Genomic DNA, 18241 nt, shown 5'->3' with positions numbered 1-18241 from the left:
TTGAAACCTGGATAATTAAAACAAATCTTGGTTGTAGACCATTACTTTTAAATATTTGATAAGTCTCAGACATTAAAAGGTACAGTTTAAAGGGGCTGTACTCAGTTATTGATGAAAAAGCAAAAATTTAAAGAAAATTGTAGAAAATTGACATAAACTTGGTAGCGATGTATACAATTAATGCATTGAAACTTACTGATGATCCCCATAGTTTACAAATGATTTATTAATAGCAGTTATTTCGTGTTTTTCCATTAAAAAAAAGATTACTAGGTATGTCTACCGAGTAGAATTCATTCCTTATGCGTGATCTGCCGTTGATGTTATTACATGATATTAGCGAGTTAGGTATACATCTGGAAAATTCCACCCAGTAAAAGTAAGTCTTCATAGCATAGTGGATACGACACTTCACTGTATTTTTTTTTTCATTTTGGTATTTATTTACAATAACGATATCAAAGAGTAAAATATTTTATTAAAAAAGTGTCCTTAGATTCGTTACAGGAAAACAAATTTTTTTTGGTGCCAATCTGGTGTACAGTCCCTTTCATAAACAACAAGTGAAGCCAATGCTGTATTAATTTGAGACAAACAAAAAGAAGACAGCACAAAGTTCAAAAAGTGTGACCAATGTGAGAATACCTTACATAATATATAAATTTTCATGCGATTCAGACAATTTTAATGCTAGAAATCACAAAAAAATCATTTCCTTGAATTATTCCTGTCATAGTTTAAAGCTACACTCTCACAGATTTACCGTTTTTACAACTTTTTTTTGTCTTGGAAAGAGCAAATTTTTGCGTAAACATCTTCAAACCAATGAAATCAGATTGCTGACAAACAATCAGCTCGTAGTTTGTCATATTTCCGTTCGAAAATAATGTTTTATGGCTTAAACCGTTACTAACAGTTTAAGAATAATGCTTAAAACATCAATTTTTTAACTTTAATATAAAAATCTGCCATCTAAATTTTGGTCAGCAGTCTTATATAACTGGTTTCCATGGATTTTCGCAAAAATTGGCTCGTTCCAAGATAAAAAATAAAAAAGTTGTCAAAATGAGAGTGCAGCTTTAAACTCATAATAAAATTTCAATGCACTACAGTTGACATAATTTTAAACAGATGAAAAAATGTTATTTTTAAAAAGCACAATATATCCTTTATGTGACCTTACATTATAATGAATGTATTCAGATCATAATTAAGTGACTTTTCTTGCACTTAAATGTGAACAAGAAAGCTTGGGATTAAACACTAAATGAAACAAGAATGAAATTAAATGAATCACAAAATATCATCAAAATTTTACACACAAATGTTCTTTGATATACAAAAAAATGAAACTTTTTAGACTTTCAAAAATTTAACATTTACTAAATACGGTCATATAAAATGATGAATACATTTGTAGGATTTGATATCCTACTAGATGTAACTTGGCTTCGTTCATTTTTCTAAACTTTCTCTCAGTGATGAGGAATAAATTTTATTCACTGCAGTTGTTTTCTAAGTTTATGAAAATAAGAACAATTCAAACAATTCATTAACTACTGTTGATCAGTGCAGAGGGAGGAGGTTGATTTCAATGAACCACCAATAAGCCCTGCCAAAATTGGATACTGATTGGTCAGTCAGGTGCTTTTGGTAAGCATGATTAGCATGAAAGTGAATTTTAACCATCATTTATGAATGTTTACACAATCATTGAATATTGAAATAACAAGCGAAATGTTAGTTTGAATGATGAAGCCATGAAATATGTGAAGTATTGAAAAAGAGACCATTTTTTCAGCTTGTGTAAAAAATGAGAAAATTGTTAAGTAAAATTATTTATTGTTTATCAGGAAAATATTGAAATCTCATGTTTAGGCCTATAGTGATCATACTTGATTGCTATGTCATTGGCATTTATTGCAATGTATTTTATTCATTGCAATATTTATGTAAAACATTAATTATTATGTTGACTTAAGTTTGTAGATAAGAACTAATGTTATAGGTGATGTGAGAATGATCTCGTAAGTCTTTAAAACCCCTTTTATTATTGTGAGTTTTTTGCTCCAATCTTGTTCAGTTTAACTTTTGAAGATTTTCAAAGTAACTGCAAAACAAGTCGAGCTGTCTAGAAAGACTTTTCAAATTACCAACTTGGCAATGGTTTTATCATAACATAGGATATTGGTTTTAAAGAACATGTTTGTGTTTTTGTATGTGGAATGAAATATCATAAGTGGCACTAAATTGAACATAATCTGAGTTCTCATTGATATTACACATAGCCCCAAGTACATGTTGATCTAAGATTTAAGGCTTGGATGGAATCAGGGCAAGAAAAATGCATGTTAATACATTGTACTTTCCAACGCAAGAACTGTTTGTTTATTCAAGTAAATAAACCAATCCCCACACCAAGGAACTGCAGTATTGCATAACCAGCTTAATTGACAGTATGAGTTGGAGTTCAAATTGCTGCAATTAAAGGCACATCTAGTTTTCAGAATTATTCAAACTCTGATTAAGCAACCTTAATATAGTTATATGAACTACTTTTGCGAAATGAAAGCTTTTTTTAGATTTACAAGGACGGGTGAAAAGTATTTGCCAAATGTACTGCAACACCTGATACCTGTTGCCTTAGGAATCCAACAAATTCTTGGCACTCCAAATGTTACAGTACTATCCAATTTGGAGTGCCTGAAAAGAAAGCTTCTTGATTCTACATTCAACATCTTCTTTCTGTATGACATATTGGACCAGGAGAATCATGAACCTACAACCTTTTGCATCTATTGAGATAGGGAGCTATCAGGACAGTGACAGAGGACAATACAAGAATGGCCAACTGCTGCATTTATTGAGTTATCTAATGCATACAAATTAAGACGGAGAAAATAATTCCTAATTTTTCCAAACTACTTCCTTAAGCATCTTGTACATGTATGTAGTTGTCTTTTACAATGATTGTTCAAAGTTACAATGGCCCTGTGGGTTAAAGATGCTCTGTCCACGGGGTAACAGGTTTTGTACATAATAGGGTTATAAATACTGCGTTTTGACCCAGGAGGTTGTTTTGGACTCCAGTAGATTTTTGCAGATTCGGATTTCACAAGGCACAAAACTAGCAGAATCAAATATGACATTCCGCCATATCCGGATCAAAACGCAGTACTAATAATCCTTTTATTATATACATTACTGATTAGATAACTTAGAAGCCACATCTTTGCATAATAAATTTCATTTTAAGGATGCACTCATTGGTTTAATGACGTCAATTTAATATTGCGCAACATACTTGTTATGACGTGACGTCACAAGAGTGGTATATGGCCGTATTGCACTGGAGCGGAATATGGGTTAAAGTATTTTGTGATATGTATTGCATGTGGATTGATGATGGGTATAAAATAAAGAATAAAATTATTTCAATATTTCATACTTTAAAAACGATATTCATCTCATCTTAGTCTACTCAACTTGCTTTGCTATGTACAAAAGTCTGCAGCAGTAATATGAATAGCATTAGACAGAAGGCAGTGCCTAATATTTATCAACAGCACTAAGTTATCATGGTAACATGTTATATGAATTGAATACCAAGCACAAATTAAGAGGGAGAAAATAATTCTTCACTTTTTAAATAAAAACTTCTTCCTAATAGCAGTGTGTATGCAATCTGACATAGGTGTACAATGTAGATGTCTTTTACAAAGATTGTTCAAAGTATGGCCCTGTGGTTAAAAGCTCCCCTGAAAAGAGGTGACAGGTTTTCTATATAGTATATAATTACATCATTGAAAATCTTCTCTGAAACTGCAAATAAAAGTCCTTTGATATATAAGGAATTGATCAAATTAAAGAAGTATGTGTGCCAAACACGTAAATTAATTTGTACAAGTCTGATTTAACGACTTTGAGAAATTCAAAAGAACTATGACTTTATCTGATTTAACGCTTTAGCCCCCCCCCCCCCCCAACCCCCCCACTCTACACATACTTAACTAGACTTTTCAAATTTCCTTTGCAGCTACAAACAGTTTTAGTCTAAAGTTTAAGCTAGCCCATTAAACAGTGACCCCTTGTGATGTGAGCCGATTTTTTCAATGCTTAGAACATGGTTGTCAACATTCCCCTGAATGAAGCCCTAGTCCTTTCAGCACTTTGATTAATTCTTTGTCCATGGTTAGTTCGGCGCCAGAGTTTCGCAAAGTTATGATGATGAAATTCCAAAGAAGATTGTATCGCGGATCATTTGCTCACGTTTGTGAAACTACGTATAGTATTTGGCCAAACGTTTTGGATGTTGTCTAGAATTGCTCTTTCAGTGATTGATTGCATAGCTTGTTCTTCGTTGCTTAATTTAAATCTATAAAAATATGATTTGATCTCTTTTCAACAGCTGACAGTGGCAACGTGCTATAAATATGCACATATCATCATAATACCACGTCTCTTTTATCCACTATCCACGATCTAAGAAGTAAACTGATCGTAGTGTTTCTTCACTTTTGTCTTTAAATGGACTGGAAAATATAAATTAACACATGTTGTTCGGATTTCTTCCAAGCCTTTTGGAGATTTGAACTTTATCGTTACATCACTGGCTATGGAACACTTGTTTAATACATGGTGGTTATCTCAGTTCCAACTTTGTTAAAGGCATTTCAAACTCAGCGCAATAAAACTAATTTAATGAATATTTTCAAAATAACATAAATCCTTTTATTGATCTACACTTCTGACTCTTGGGTTCGTCTTTGAGATACACTTCAACGATGATGTTTCTATAGTGAGTTTATTGTATCGACTACAGGTGGAGTATATAACCTGCAGTTTAATAATGTTCGTTAATGGAACGCCTTTGTGAAAAGCGTGTGAAACCGCTGCGGACGGGTACTGTGTGGTTTAAAACAATCATCTATACCCGCTTTGTTCATGAATTAGTCTTGCTTCCTCAGTGTATAAAATTTATTGTACTGTGTTAAATGATCGGCTTGGTTATTGGGTAGAGAATCAAAAGTTATTAGAGGACGAACAGGGCGGTTTTCGCAAAAACAGAAGTACAATAGACCACATCTCTAGTCTTACTAGCATTATTGATACCAGGAAAAAAGCAAACTGTCGACATTTACCGCTTTTATTGATTTTAAAAAAAGCTTATGATTTTATTAATAGGGATAAGTTGTGGACAAGGTTATTTGGACTGGGTTTATCTGGTAAAATGCTTAAGGCTGTTATGTCGCTTTATTCCTCCGTCAGTTGCTGTACACGTGTTAACTCTCTTTGTACAGACTGGTTTAATGTTTCTAGTGGCCTACGGCAAGGTTGCATCTTGTCGCCATTATTGTTTAATCTATTTTTAGTTGACCTAGTTAAGTACTTAAAAAGTTTAGATGTTGGGATCTCTATTGAAGATGAGAAAATTAGTGTTTTATTATATGCAGATGACATTGTTCTACTAGCGTCAAGCGAAGCTGATTTACAAGTACTTTTAAATGCTTTAGCTGACTAGTGTAATATTAATGACATGAATATTAATACAACAAAGAGTAATATAGTTCACTTTTGTCCTCAATCTGTACAACGCACAAATTTCAACTTTATGTGTGGCAATGACAGTTTATATGCAGTTGATAAGTATACTTACCTTGGCATTGTTATCAATGAATTTCTTGATTATAATGTGACTGCTGAATCCGTTGCTCAGAGTGCTAGCCGTGCGCTCGGGCTTCTTATTGCTAAATGTAAAATCGTCGTATGGTATGCCGTATGACGCATACACTAAATTATATTATTCTATTGTTTGGCCGATTATAAGTTACGGTACATCTATCTGGGGTGTAAAATCGTTTTCATGCATCAACGCCGTGCATAATAGAGCCATGCGTTTCTTTCTCGGCGTTGGGAAATATACACCTAATGATGCTGTTTCAGGCGAAATGGCCTGGATACCACCGATTATCCGTCAGTGGAAGTCTATAGTCGGACATTGGTCTAGGTTGTGTAATACACCTGTGTCTCGTATCAATAAACGAAAAGCTCTTTGGGCAAACAGCAAGGCATGTAATACATACAAATCTTGGTTTTATTATGTAAATGAGAAAATGGTAAGCCTTGACTTGGATATATATATATACTAATATGAATGACCATGTACCAAAATCCACCGTTGTTAGCCAAATATATGATAAAATGATGTCAGCGTATGTCAATGAGTGGCACGATTCTATTAATAGACCAAAAGGTATACGTGGAAGGGGTGGGAATAAGTTAAGAAACTACTGCTAGTATAAAATTAACTATTCTGTTGAAAATTATTGTAAATTGATTATGCCGCCAAAACATAGGGCAGCGTTAAGTAAATTTAGATGCGGGGTAGCCCCTATTCGAGTGGAAACGGGCCGATATGAAAATCTTGGCCTAAATGATCGTCTTTGCCCTTTTTGCAATTCTGTGGAATCAGAAATTCATGTGTTATTCTATTGTAAGTTGTATAATCATATACGAATGCCATTGTTAGAAAAGGCGAACACAATAAATCCATTATTTCAAAGTATGTCCGATATAGATAAGTTGTCTTTTACTTTAGCAAATAACATGTTGTCAAGACTTAGTGCCAAAACCTGCAACGATATTCAGTGCCAAAATCTGCAACGATATTCTTAATTATAGGATGTTTTATTTGTGTAAGTAATGTTGTTGTTGTTTTTTAAACTTAAATTATTGTGTTTTTTTACGCTAGAAATGAGTGCTTATCAGTTCATCTACGGTCTGACCGGGGTGATATTCGATTTTTTACACCCATTTCGTAAGTATGCACGCTTGTGCGCGTCCATGTTTTCAGTATTTTATTTTGTTTGATTTAACTAAGTTTTAAAACAAGATTAGCATTGGTTTCTAGTTTCTTACTTTTGTATATATCGATTTTAGATATTAAATAAGTAATGTATAGTTTTATGTTTTTTTTTGTGCGCTATAGTCTCTTATTACTCATATACTGAGTGACAATGCATATTTTAATGTATATTTAATAGGTGATGTATATATGTTGTATTGATGAGACTTTAATAAACTATCAAATATATAACTAGTTTTATCCAACGTCCAACTGTTTGCTGAGACACATGTTTGTAGAGATCAGCAGCTGCTGACTTGTTTGTAAATATTGTGTCCGAATCATGTATTCTTTCAAGATACTAACGATGCATAATTTTGAGTCTTCATATTGAAATAAAACAATAGGCTCCAAGTGGGCACCTGGTCTAGTATGTTTCAATACACTTGTGATATGAATAATTATTTCATTATCCGAGATTTGAAGGACAGTCAATTTAATCACATGTTATGTTTGGCACCTCTGTGCCATAACCAATAAAAACAGCATGGCTAATTTACAAGATAGTGATAACAAGGTACTTGTGTCCATGTCCTTCAGATATCTCAGCACAGTTTGCACATCCCAGGTGGTTGTGTATCTAGGAAGAGCTGGTTTCACTTGGAAAATTCCTTTCATAAATCTAGAAATGAGTTCATTATGTTGTATATCTATCAATATTTCCCGCAAGTCTCACAAAACAACTAATAGCTGAACGAACAGTCCCTATTGTTGAGTAACTCAGTCCACTGTTATATAAAACTGTCAGAAATACAAGAATACTGTTTATATTAGGGGTAAAAAGATTTTCTTTCCCCTTGCAGTAATGTATCCATTTTTTAATGTATGTATCATATTGTTTTCATGTGCTTTGTCGCCAGGACGAAATGATAAGAGTTCTTGTTTCTTTCTTAATTCCTTGCTTTCGCAGTGCCTTCCGGATATACTGAAAACTGCTAGTCTCATTTTCCTCGGTGGGTGTTTTTGATTAGGTTTGCATTAATTGTAGACAATTCTGGGGATTTGGAAGCAGATAACATTGTCCATGTATCAGATTGGTTAAAATTGGCCATCATGACTGTGTCGGCCAAAGTGGTGCAACTATTATCGAGTCCGTTTTGTCCTCTTCTACCTTTTTCAGAATTCAACCCGACAGACTGAAAGGATCAAATATGTAATACAGGCGTTGGTTCCAACATAATGAAAATGCATCAACTGCAAATGCCTCGGGATTGGGATATCTTGAGACGTATTTTGATAGTTGTGCATTAAGTGTTGATGCAAATAAATCAATATGCATTTCGGGAAAGTGTGTCAGTAAGTTCTGGAAAGTTTTTGAATTTAACGACCATTCCAAATCATCATTTCCTGATCGACTTAATTTATCTGCTTGTTCGTTTCATACCCCTGGAACGTGACATGCGGATAGATGTATTTTTCTGTGTTATCAGTGTTAATTCGAACATGCTTATCTCTGATTTTCCCGCAAAACGTTTTTAATCCAATTTCACATGCTTTCAGTTCTAATAAATTGATGTGCAGTGACTGTTCTTCTATTGTCCAGAAACCCTGCGTTTATAAGTTATTTGTTTGGTCAAATGCACCGAACATTGAGTGATGCATCCGTGAAAATAGTTATGTCGGGATTGGTAGATGTAATATTTGTGAAACTATTTTTAATGTTGTCAACCCACCATTGCAAAGTATCATCAATTGTTCTTGGAATATTCATAAATGAATCATAATTACCGTAATGTATTCTGATTTGTTCTTCTGTTATCTTTTTAAGTGGCCGTATATACAATGATGCATTTTGAACTCCCGGGGAGGCTGCCGTCAATTTTCCAATTAATTTTGCAAAATGACGGATTGTCGTTCTTTTTGTTTGTAAAAAATCTAATCATAATTGTATTATTTCTTCCTGTTTTCCCATTGTTAATCTGACAGTCATAGATTCGGAACACAGAACAAATCCTAAGAATACAATTATTTTGCACGGGGTGAAAACTGACTTGGATTTGTTTATTGTTAGGCCTAATTGTCCAATAATTGAACAGTGTCCTTAACATTCCTTTCACAAGATTCGCATGAATCGCCCATTAACCAAGAATCATCAATGAAATACACACTTATATGTCCTAGAGATATGAGATAAGAGAACACTGGTTTCATTATCTTTGTCTATATCATTGGAATACATGTGTAACCCATGACTAATGCTGTGAATTGGTATTTAACACCTCCGAAGAAAAACCGGAAATATTTACGATCTGATTCTTTTATCTTGATAGAAAAATAAGCTTCAGACAAATCTACAGATGCTAAGTAGCAGTCTTTTCGCATGGCATTCATTGCAGATTGTAAAGTTTCCATTTTGAAATGAGATGTGTTAATATAATTTTTATTAAATGATTTCAAATTTAAGATAATCCGAACACGCCCGTCGTTGTTTGTCTAATAAAAATATTAGATATGAATTCGCACCACGCATCCGTGTGTGCAATTTCGATTATCCCACATTCCAAAAACCGTTCGAGTTCTAAATTGTTTTTTTTTTTCCTTTTCATCATTTTTAAAATTTATTGGTGTAGGAAAATGTACTTGCTTTGGTTCTAATATTAATTCTATTTCGCATCCCCGAATTGTATTTAAAATCCATCTATCCGATGTTATTGTTTCCCACATATGAATATTGTCAGCAGCCTAATTCCCAGCTCTAAAATTGTCTGATGTATTTTTAAGTTTTACTTTAATGGATGTACTTACATTGTTTATTTTTTCCCAGTCGCCTTCGTATGCTTCTTGTTCATATTCCTGCGATGAAATGGTCGGTTCATGCGGGAGGAGTGGCCGGTCGTTCCTTGATAATTGTTGCTGCTGTAGTAGTTGCTATTGTCTGTGGTACGGCCCCCCTCCCCTCTTTGATAAAAAAGGCTTTCTCTGCGACGATGTTGTAAGCAAACATTTGGATTCTTTCAGGTCTTTAATTTTTTCTTGCAACTTGTCTCCAAATAACTGTGTTGCAGATGGCGTGGTGTCGAAAAGGGGCTTGTTTATGTTCACGTCATATACATAGTATACAGATCATAGACATAGACATAGATATATATATATATATAAACACAACTGATGACCAACATGTCTCGCTAAGATTTAATTAAGGGCCGAACAGTCTCCATAATAAATAAATAAATGGGGTTAAAGTGAAATTGCCGAAAAAAATCAGGTGTAGGGCCGAAACAGTAATGGGCCGAAATATCCGGATACCATGTTGGTACATTCGGAACGCCAAAAACAAAACTGTTCCAAATGACCGTTGATATAAAAATATTAGTTGTATACAACCTTAATCGGTTTATTATGAAAAGTCGTTTCGCCAATCAAGCATGCGCAAGCACCCGGATGAACACTCCATTTTTTTTTAGTGAATCGCCTACTTCCGACTTTGTGTAGCAACTTGATCAAATCACAAATTCATTCACAATTATGGTGAGTTCGACTGTGTCATTGTCATGCTTCTTATATGAGAGTGTTATTTTACTTATACACCAAATATTCAACATTACATGACTCTTATATCTCTCGAAATTCAGTGCAGAAATTATGCGGAAGTGATAGGTTTTTTTTAACTTCAATGGGTAGGGCGAAACTTTCGAATGAAACTAATTGTTACCAAACTAACCAAGTTTTTCTCAAACTCAAAAACCGGAGCATTCCTAAGGAAAATATTCAGATAAAACAAATGGGGTGAGTGTAGGACAAAAACACCTCAACCCTATGGGTATAACAAGGCAAACAAAACCCCCTAATAGGATAGTGTAGTGTGTGTGGGTAAGAACCAGCCGCCCGGTTAGCTCAGTTGGTTAGAGCGCCGTTCTAGTGTTCCGGCGGTCGTGGGTTCAAGCCCCACACCGGGCGCACTTTTCCTCCCAGGTTTACTTTACTGGTGGCAGTGGTAAACGGCAGTAGTGCCTCCGTCGGCCTAAAAGGTTAATGGGGGGAGGAGTGTAGTGTGTGTGGGTAAGAACCAGCCGCCCGGTTAGCTCAGTTGGTTAGAGCGCCGTGCTAGTGTTCCGGCGGTCGTGGGTTCGAGCCCCACACCGGGCGCACTTTTCCTCCCAGGTTTACTTTACTAATACAAAGCCGGATAAATTGGCTACCAGACATATCGGCCCCTTACCAAACAGCCCCTAGTTGATATGGTGATATTTTCTGCCCTCTGGCAACTCTCATCTTAGTCATTCTAAAATGCCGTCCAGGCTTTTTTTATTAATGATGGTTAGCCTGGACGTCATTCATAACAACATTTGTAAACATGTTCAAAATGCCGATCAGAATTTGGTCGCACATTAATTAAGAATCACGTTCCAAATTGTTAAAACAAAATACATTTTCAAACACCATCAAAATTCACCAAACACCATTGTTTTTGTTAACGAATGTAGCCGAGAATATCCAAATGCATTTTCTTTTCTCTGCTTAAGGTTACACATGACTATTAGTTACTTTAGTACGAGCTGTAGAGTCATTGGCAGTAGTTTTGTTAAGGCAACTTATTGTAAACCTGTAAATTATTCAAAATAAATTAGAAATGAAGTGTTTACAAACATTTATTACTTTTGTTAGTATATTGGAATAAAGACATTTAGTTTTTGCAAAATGAATCAAATAGCAATATCATTCAGTTTGTGGAATGTTATCATGCAAAGTATGGAAAGAATTTTCATTTACATGCATGGCATTTTTTTCCGTTTGTATCATTATTTTCTATTCTTGTAATTTACCCCTCATTTGCGCTCAATTGGAAATCTTTGAACTTTTGTATGCTTAATATCCTTTGTTAGGTTTCTTTAAAGCATCCAGATTCTGACACACAACAAAAAAACTTTTTCAAGTACTACTTGTCACAAACTTGTGGTAAGAGCAACCTCAGGTACCAACTGGTGATTGTACGAGCTCTCTCCTCCCTACCTTTTTCCTACCAGTAGGCGATTAAGTTTTCTGGTGTTCCCCAGTGAACGACCATTTTTATGTATGTTGACAAAAACCTGCCATGACGGTTTGAAATTCTGCAATTATTTGGAGGTTTTTGATTGCCATCTTTTGACATAAAAACATTTCTACATTTCTTTCCCCTTTCCCACACGCACCTAGCCTCCCGTCTAAAAATGACCATACATTATAAATACTATATGTGTGCTTTTACTTTGTAAGACAGAAATGAGAATACTGGGTAAAATTACCGGTTTGCCTTTATAAGCTTTGTTAAATTTTATAGCGTCTCTTTGAACCGCTGACGCGTTCACGTCACAAACTAGGCATATGACCTTCTATAAGATGACATTTTAAATGTAAAGTCGGCGAAGATTGCACAAGTGTCCCATAACAACCCGAGGCATATTCTATAAGAGCATGAAGGCCAATTCTCACGCAGAGTCCCGGCTTTGTCATGTTTTAACCCCTTAAACACATACGTGTTACTTCTGTTTACCAATATAGTTCTTTTAAAAAACACACAACAATTCTAACTCTAGTTGTTTTCCTATGAGCTTTCAGCTTGACGATAAAACGCACTCTAGTCGGAAAAAAAAGCAAACAACAATGTTCTGTAATTACGTTTTTCTATCAATTCCTTTAAAAATAGTAATTTCCTGAAGATTCCCTTTAGTTGAGTTTTGTATAGGTTTTCTGATGTGAGGAATAAGGTATTTGTTAATATAAATATCATCATGAAATATCTGTTCTAGCGAAACTATATATATATATATATATACACATAATAAATTGATAAGTCAGCAAAATCTCTGATTATTGTAAACTTGGATTGTCGTGTTGAAGTCGAATTTTGATTAATAGGTTACACAATAAAACATTTTGATTCACTTAGTGTAACAATGCTGTTGATATACATGTTTTTTTTTAATATTTAGTCTTATTTTAAATACATGTGTATAATAGTATGCATTGTCCACCTTGCCCGTAGAATAGTTTGTAAATAAATATTGAATCCTGTATGTGACGATAAATGTTTTTCAAATTTGTTAAGTACAAAAGTGTGGTAACTGATAATGATAGTGTTAGGGGAAGGTAATCCATACTAAAAATACTACTTCAGATTAAAACCTTAAAGTATAGTTGTGTGTAACCTTTTTTTTTCTTTTTGGCAGTAAGAAAACTCCTGTCAACTGAAATTTAAATTACTTTTTTGAAGAAATAGCTTGTGAATTTGCAAAATGGATATGGTTATTGATAAGAATTAAGGTATTTATTGGCAGAGAATACAAATGAAGAACATTTCATTTCATAGACAGTTTTTACATGTTTTTGAATTTTGTTATGAATGACGTCCAGGCTAATCATCATTAAAAAAAGCCTGGACGGCATTTTAGAATGACTACTCTCATCTGTGTTAATGCGATAATCTCAAACTCACGCGTGCAGCAGGATTTCATTCCGAGATCTTACCGTGTGGTCATTTTCGAGACGTCCGACATCGGCCGAATATATACATGTAGGAAAACATTAATTAAAATTGACTCAAATGCGCGGTACTTTCATTTGAGTTGATAATAGTCCAATTGAATCTGATTAAAATCACAGTTATTAATTATGGATAAATCTATAATGAACAAGGCATTATTAGCAGAGTTGGCGGAAATAACCGAAGATCGCCGTTAATCACCGATCAGAGATACAGTGGAATTTTCCGATATTTGCCGAGCGCGGGCTAAGGATTGTGGGTAAATTATTATTTCTTATCGTTTCACCGATACGGGGCAGTTGCCAATCCATGGTTTATAGGTCCGTGGTAATACATGTTATATAAAAGTATTTTGTTATTAATTAGCAGTATTTTTAGCAGATGGTCGCATTAATCTGATGGTTGTAATGTTGCCACTTTTATTGGGGTGTCTATGTACTTTTTTTGACATCGGCAATGTTTTTCTAACAGGTAACCGTATCTGCGCATGCGCGAATTACGGAGAATTCTTACCAATGCGATTTCGAACCTGAAGACTCTAACATACGCCGAAGTAAGAATAGATAATCAGTATTAAATATGTCAGAAAAGAATGTGACCTTATGGTTTCTACAACAATTCTAACCGGCCGATATCTGGTTTTAACCGGTCAAATAGGCCGGCGGCCGGTTCATTTTGAGAACCCTGTAAAGACGACCGAATGAATTACCGTAATTCACCTAAGAGTTCAGACACTCTAAAGATTCGGACACTCTAAATATTCGAACACCCATAAATTTTTTCAAAAATAATTTATTTTGCGTACCTCAAGGCATCAATCATAACTTTCACAGTTACTGTTAAAACGTTTCACAAGCAAAGATTATTGATCTTTATCTTTCCAATGAATTGGCCTGGCTAGATTACTGTACCGTATACACAACTACAACTTAATTGGTTACTAACCATCCCTAACGATTTATTGCCTGTAAAAAGAGGAAGTGTGATATATTTGTTGGAGGATTAAAGAAACAACAAGGGCAATCAGGGGATTAAGAAAACAAAGACATGACATGTTTGTATCACATTTGTAGACTGTATGAAGCAATAACCGTATAGTTATACAGTACCCATTGAAACCATCAATAGAACAATAAAAGTCAACTCATTCAATGATACAGGTAACTATTTAACGTGATGAATTAAAGTTAGAAATGCAATCCACTGAATTTACAATCGAAAACACCACAAGGAAACATTAATCGCACATTCCAATGTCCATGCTCTCCATGAGATCCTCGTGACTGAATGCCTCGAGGGTATAACAGTTATGTGACTGTTTGATATGCAGCCTATAGAAGGTGTTTATTTATTTCAATGCATGTGTAAATCTGAAAACTCGTGTTTGTTGGGATTTTAATTAACTTAATGAAGGATTTACACTTATAGGCGTAATAAATAACCATTGATAACTACGGATAAATTAATAATTGGTAAAAGCAAAATCATGAATAAAAAAGGCAGGTTTTATTTTTATTTCGGACATAAATAAAATTGTAAAAATGGTAATTTTCTATGAATTCGGACAGCGAAAAAATTTATTATTTTAAGGTGTCCGAAGATGTATAACGGTAGTGTCATTAATTTCTTAATGTGTTTGGCAGGTAATTAAAGATGATTTGGGTAGATATACATCATGTTATTAATGGTCGTATAATGTTTTATATATGTTCAGTCTCAAATCAAGTATATATATTAAACAGGTTTAATGTACCGTATTTTTCGACTATAAGACCGGGGTCCCCATTTTTAACCTGAAAGTAGGGTCTTGTAAGCGAGTCGATAAAATATTAAAAAAAGATTCAAGTCAAAATCAATAATATTTTACATAGGGTATTCGACTAACCGGTATATCGTCTGCTGATGCAAGTATGGGGCGATTAAGTAAACAACACAAAATCTCTTCACCGCACTTGCTCTGACGTCACACAGTGATCTGCATTTTTTCTCATGGCGGGTGTCTGTTTAATTAGTTTGACATATAAATTAAAACAGTAAATTGGAAACTTAATATGATGTAGGTACCTAACTGCCACTTTGATTATGCAGACAAATGACAATCCAAATCTCAATCCGTTATGATCGTCGCCAATCAAGGAACAACATTGTCTATTGCTAAACAAACACCTACTCATGCATTGCCTCAGCTTTTCGCTGTTTTGTTATTGAAGCCATTTATTTTCATGGTGTTAATTACGGTTTATTGATCACAACATAACGGTCAATCTTTTGATTTTAATTGAGTTAACCAAAATTATTTCAATTCCGATACTTAACGTCCTGTCCTGCAACCTTTAAAAACGCGTGACCTTGTACTAATTATTAACCTACCTCCAAATAGAGAGCTCACAGTTGCCCGCCATTTTCTTCAAGCAAAACAACAAATTTACTGCGAAAGTCGATAATTGTCTATTGACCTTGAACATTTTCACACATTTGGAGGAAATAAAGGATTTTAGATTTGATTAAAAATTGACCCTGTCATATAAACGAGTCAAAACAAAAAGTACCAGATTTCATGGGCAAAGTAAGGGGGTCTTATAAGCGGATCCCCTTATAGTCGAGAAAATACGGTTCTGTATATTAATTATCAAGGCAGCCAGCCAATCCACAAACAGCAAGTGTTCCAATAATGGTAACCCCATTTACCTTTAGTTTTATATTTATAACATGTATAATAGTAAAGCAATATGAGGTATCATCTGACATCAAAGCTATTGTCATTGACATCACCAAAATATTTACGACTGTCAGCCCCTAATGTGTGCTGTGGTAAAATAGATGCTTCTGTACGTTATTTTGGCATTATAAAACACCTCTGTTATTTGTCAGCATTATAAAATAATCATGTGTCTAACATTTTATTATCAATATATAATTTGAAAAACTGTATAAAGGGGACTTGGTCATTTTTCTTTTTACATTAATACAAACTAATAAAACTCATCTTGTATACTTGCATATGCTTTTACAGTCGAAACCCATTGGCTCGAACTTCCATGGATTGGCGAAATTACCTAGAGCCTCGGAAAATTCGAGCTTAGCGGGCACGTTGAACTCTAGTATGAAGCAATCATTCCATTATATTCAGTTTGAGACAAGGAGGAATTTGAGCCAAGCGAGTTCGAACCAACGGGGTTCAACTGTATTTTGGAAATTGTGTTCTTACAAATTTCCTTATTTCAAGCAGAAATATTAGAAAAAAAGAGATTCTATGAGGACTATATAAAAAGTACTTAGGCCCCCCAAAAAAGTTCTTGTTTCTGGTCACCCAACGACCGTACTTTTTACCCCTGACCGTACTTTTTTTTTGCCCCAAAATAGATTTTTGTAGACCCGAGTCCGGGAGAACAGTACTGGATACGAAAAATAAACCATGCTATCAGACAAGGATATAAACAGGGCTTTCAATGGACCCTACCTCTCGTGAGAGCTTTTGTTACTAAAAATAGCAACATCTGGCCACCGAAATAGGTTAGATGTTTGTAGTGATCTGTTACGAAGACTGGCGATATATATTAATGTTATCGAAGTTGTAGTCCTGTATGTGTTGAGTTTAAAAGGATGCTTGTATTATTTTTTATGTAATCCGATGCATCCTTGTCAAAATCCAATATGCGATGACATTTTTCTCGCTTTTACTTTCAGTTTCATTTTCACCATAGGATTCTTCCGGAAGTAAACAAAATCATTCAGCGTTCCTATTGCCAATATATCCCTTTATTGTTCCTTTATAAAAATGGCAGAGCAAAAAAAAATCAACATGTTATGTAATAGAACTTAACTGTAGGTAGACCAGGATTTACGTCAAATAGTTCGCCTTTCACTTTCATTAAAATTGACAGGAAGTAAGCGTAAAAGCACCCGTTTCCTGCGCTTTTTGGATCATGTGCATGCGCAGGAGAGCTATACGATTTTTTTTGATTTTTTTTACGCACTTACAAACTTCCAAGATTTATCTTTTATTTTTAGATAATAGGTGAAATTGAATTAAATAATATTTTAATTGTTGATATAGAAACATTGTTGTTAATAGTAAGCTAAAACTGCCGAAGGTATCCATTTACATAATGGCCGACATTGAGTTTTATGTTTTAAACTGAAGTCTAGCTTATTTGATGTTTTACTGTGGTAATTACTGTTATGTGAACATATTTGCCATAAATGTATAACAGTTTTTGCACATGCCTTGATATTGATATGGTACGTATACCATTGATCAAAATATGGTCATAAATAGAATGTTAAAACTTTGTCTGGGTTCCCTCTGGGTACAAAAAGTTGTGGCCACTTTTTCGTGGGGTTTAGGGGGCCGCAAAGGGCCCCCTTACAGGTCCAGGGCAGCACCCTTGTGGGGAAGCCCCCTAAAGCTCATGGGGTTTAAGCATTTTAAGAGCCTTAAATGCTCTTAAATTGCATTTAATTAGCACATTGTAGTGCAGTAACATAATATTTTGTTGTACATGAAGCACAAGATATTAGCAAATTGTTATTCTGTTGACAAAATATATGGAAAAGTATATAAATAAAAAAAATATTGAAAATATTGCTAAAAATGTGACATATACATCATTATGTTGATTTCAGTCTAATGTCTGCACACAATAATGTCATAGAATTAAAGATTACAATTATGAAATTATGAGATAAATTTAAAATGCATTTATAGCAATTACAAATTATGTGACTTTCCGACAAATTAAAATTCTATGATTTGCATTTTTAAAACTAACATGTTAATTACGCAACAACAAAGCTGTTGAGCTAAATATTAAAATTGATTGCTAATAAGAGACATTATTAAAAGTTAAAGAATGTCATTGTTAATCTGTGAAAGC

At 34.3% G+C, this 18241-nt stretch overlaps 1 protein-coding gene and 2 non-coding genes across 3 annotated transcripts in view; all 3 read left to right on the top strand.

The window, feature by feature from the left end:
- The first annotated feature begins 10257 nt into the window (after positions 1–10257).
- The window catches only part of LOC128246814 (F-actin-capping protein subunit beta-like), a 47652-nt gene continuing 39668 nt past the window's right edge, over positions 10258–18241 (top strand). The window contains exon 1 of the mRNA XM_052965268.1: positions 10258–10372. Coding sequence (XP_052821228.1) covers positions 10370–10372 — 3 coding nt within the window. The 5' untranslated portion in view covers positions 10258–10369. The remainder of the gene's footprint in view (positions 10373–18241) is intronic.
- Positions 10728–10801, top strand: Trnat-agu (transfer RNA threonine (anticodon AGU)). Its single transcript has one exon. It is a non-coding gene; the product is annotated as a tRNA-Thr (tRNA).
- Trnat-agu (transfer RNA threonine (anticodon AGU)) lies at positions 10917–10990 on the top strand. The gene has a single exon. It is a non-coding gene; the product is annotated as a tRNA-Thr (tRNA).

Source organism: Mya arenaria, chromosome 9 (genome assembly GCF_026914265.1).
Source record: "Mya arenaria isolate MELC-2E11 chromosome 9, ASM2691426v1".
Taxonomy (NCBI): Eukaryota; Metazoa; Mollusca; class Bivalvia; order Myida; family Myidae; genus Mya; species Mya arenaria.
Note: the sequence above shows the minus strand (reverse complement) of the source record. Positions and strands in the feature narration are given on the sequence as shown.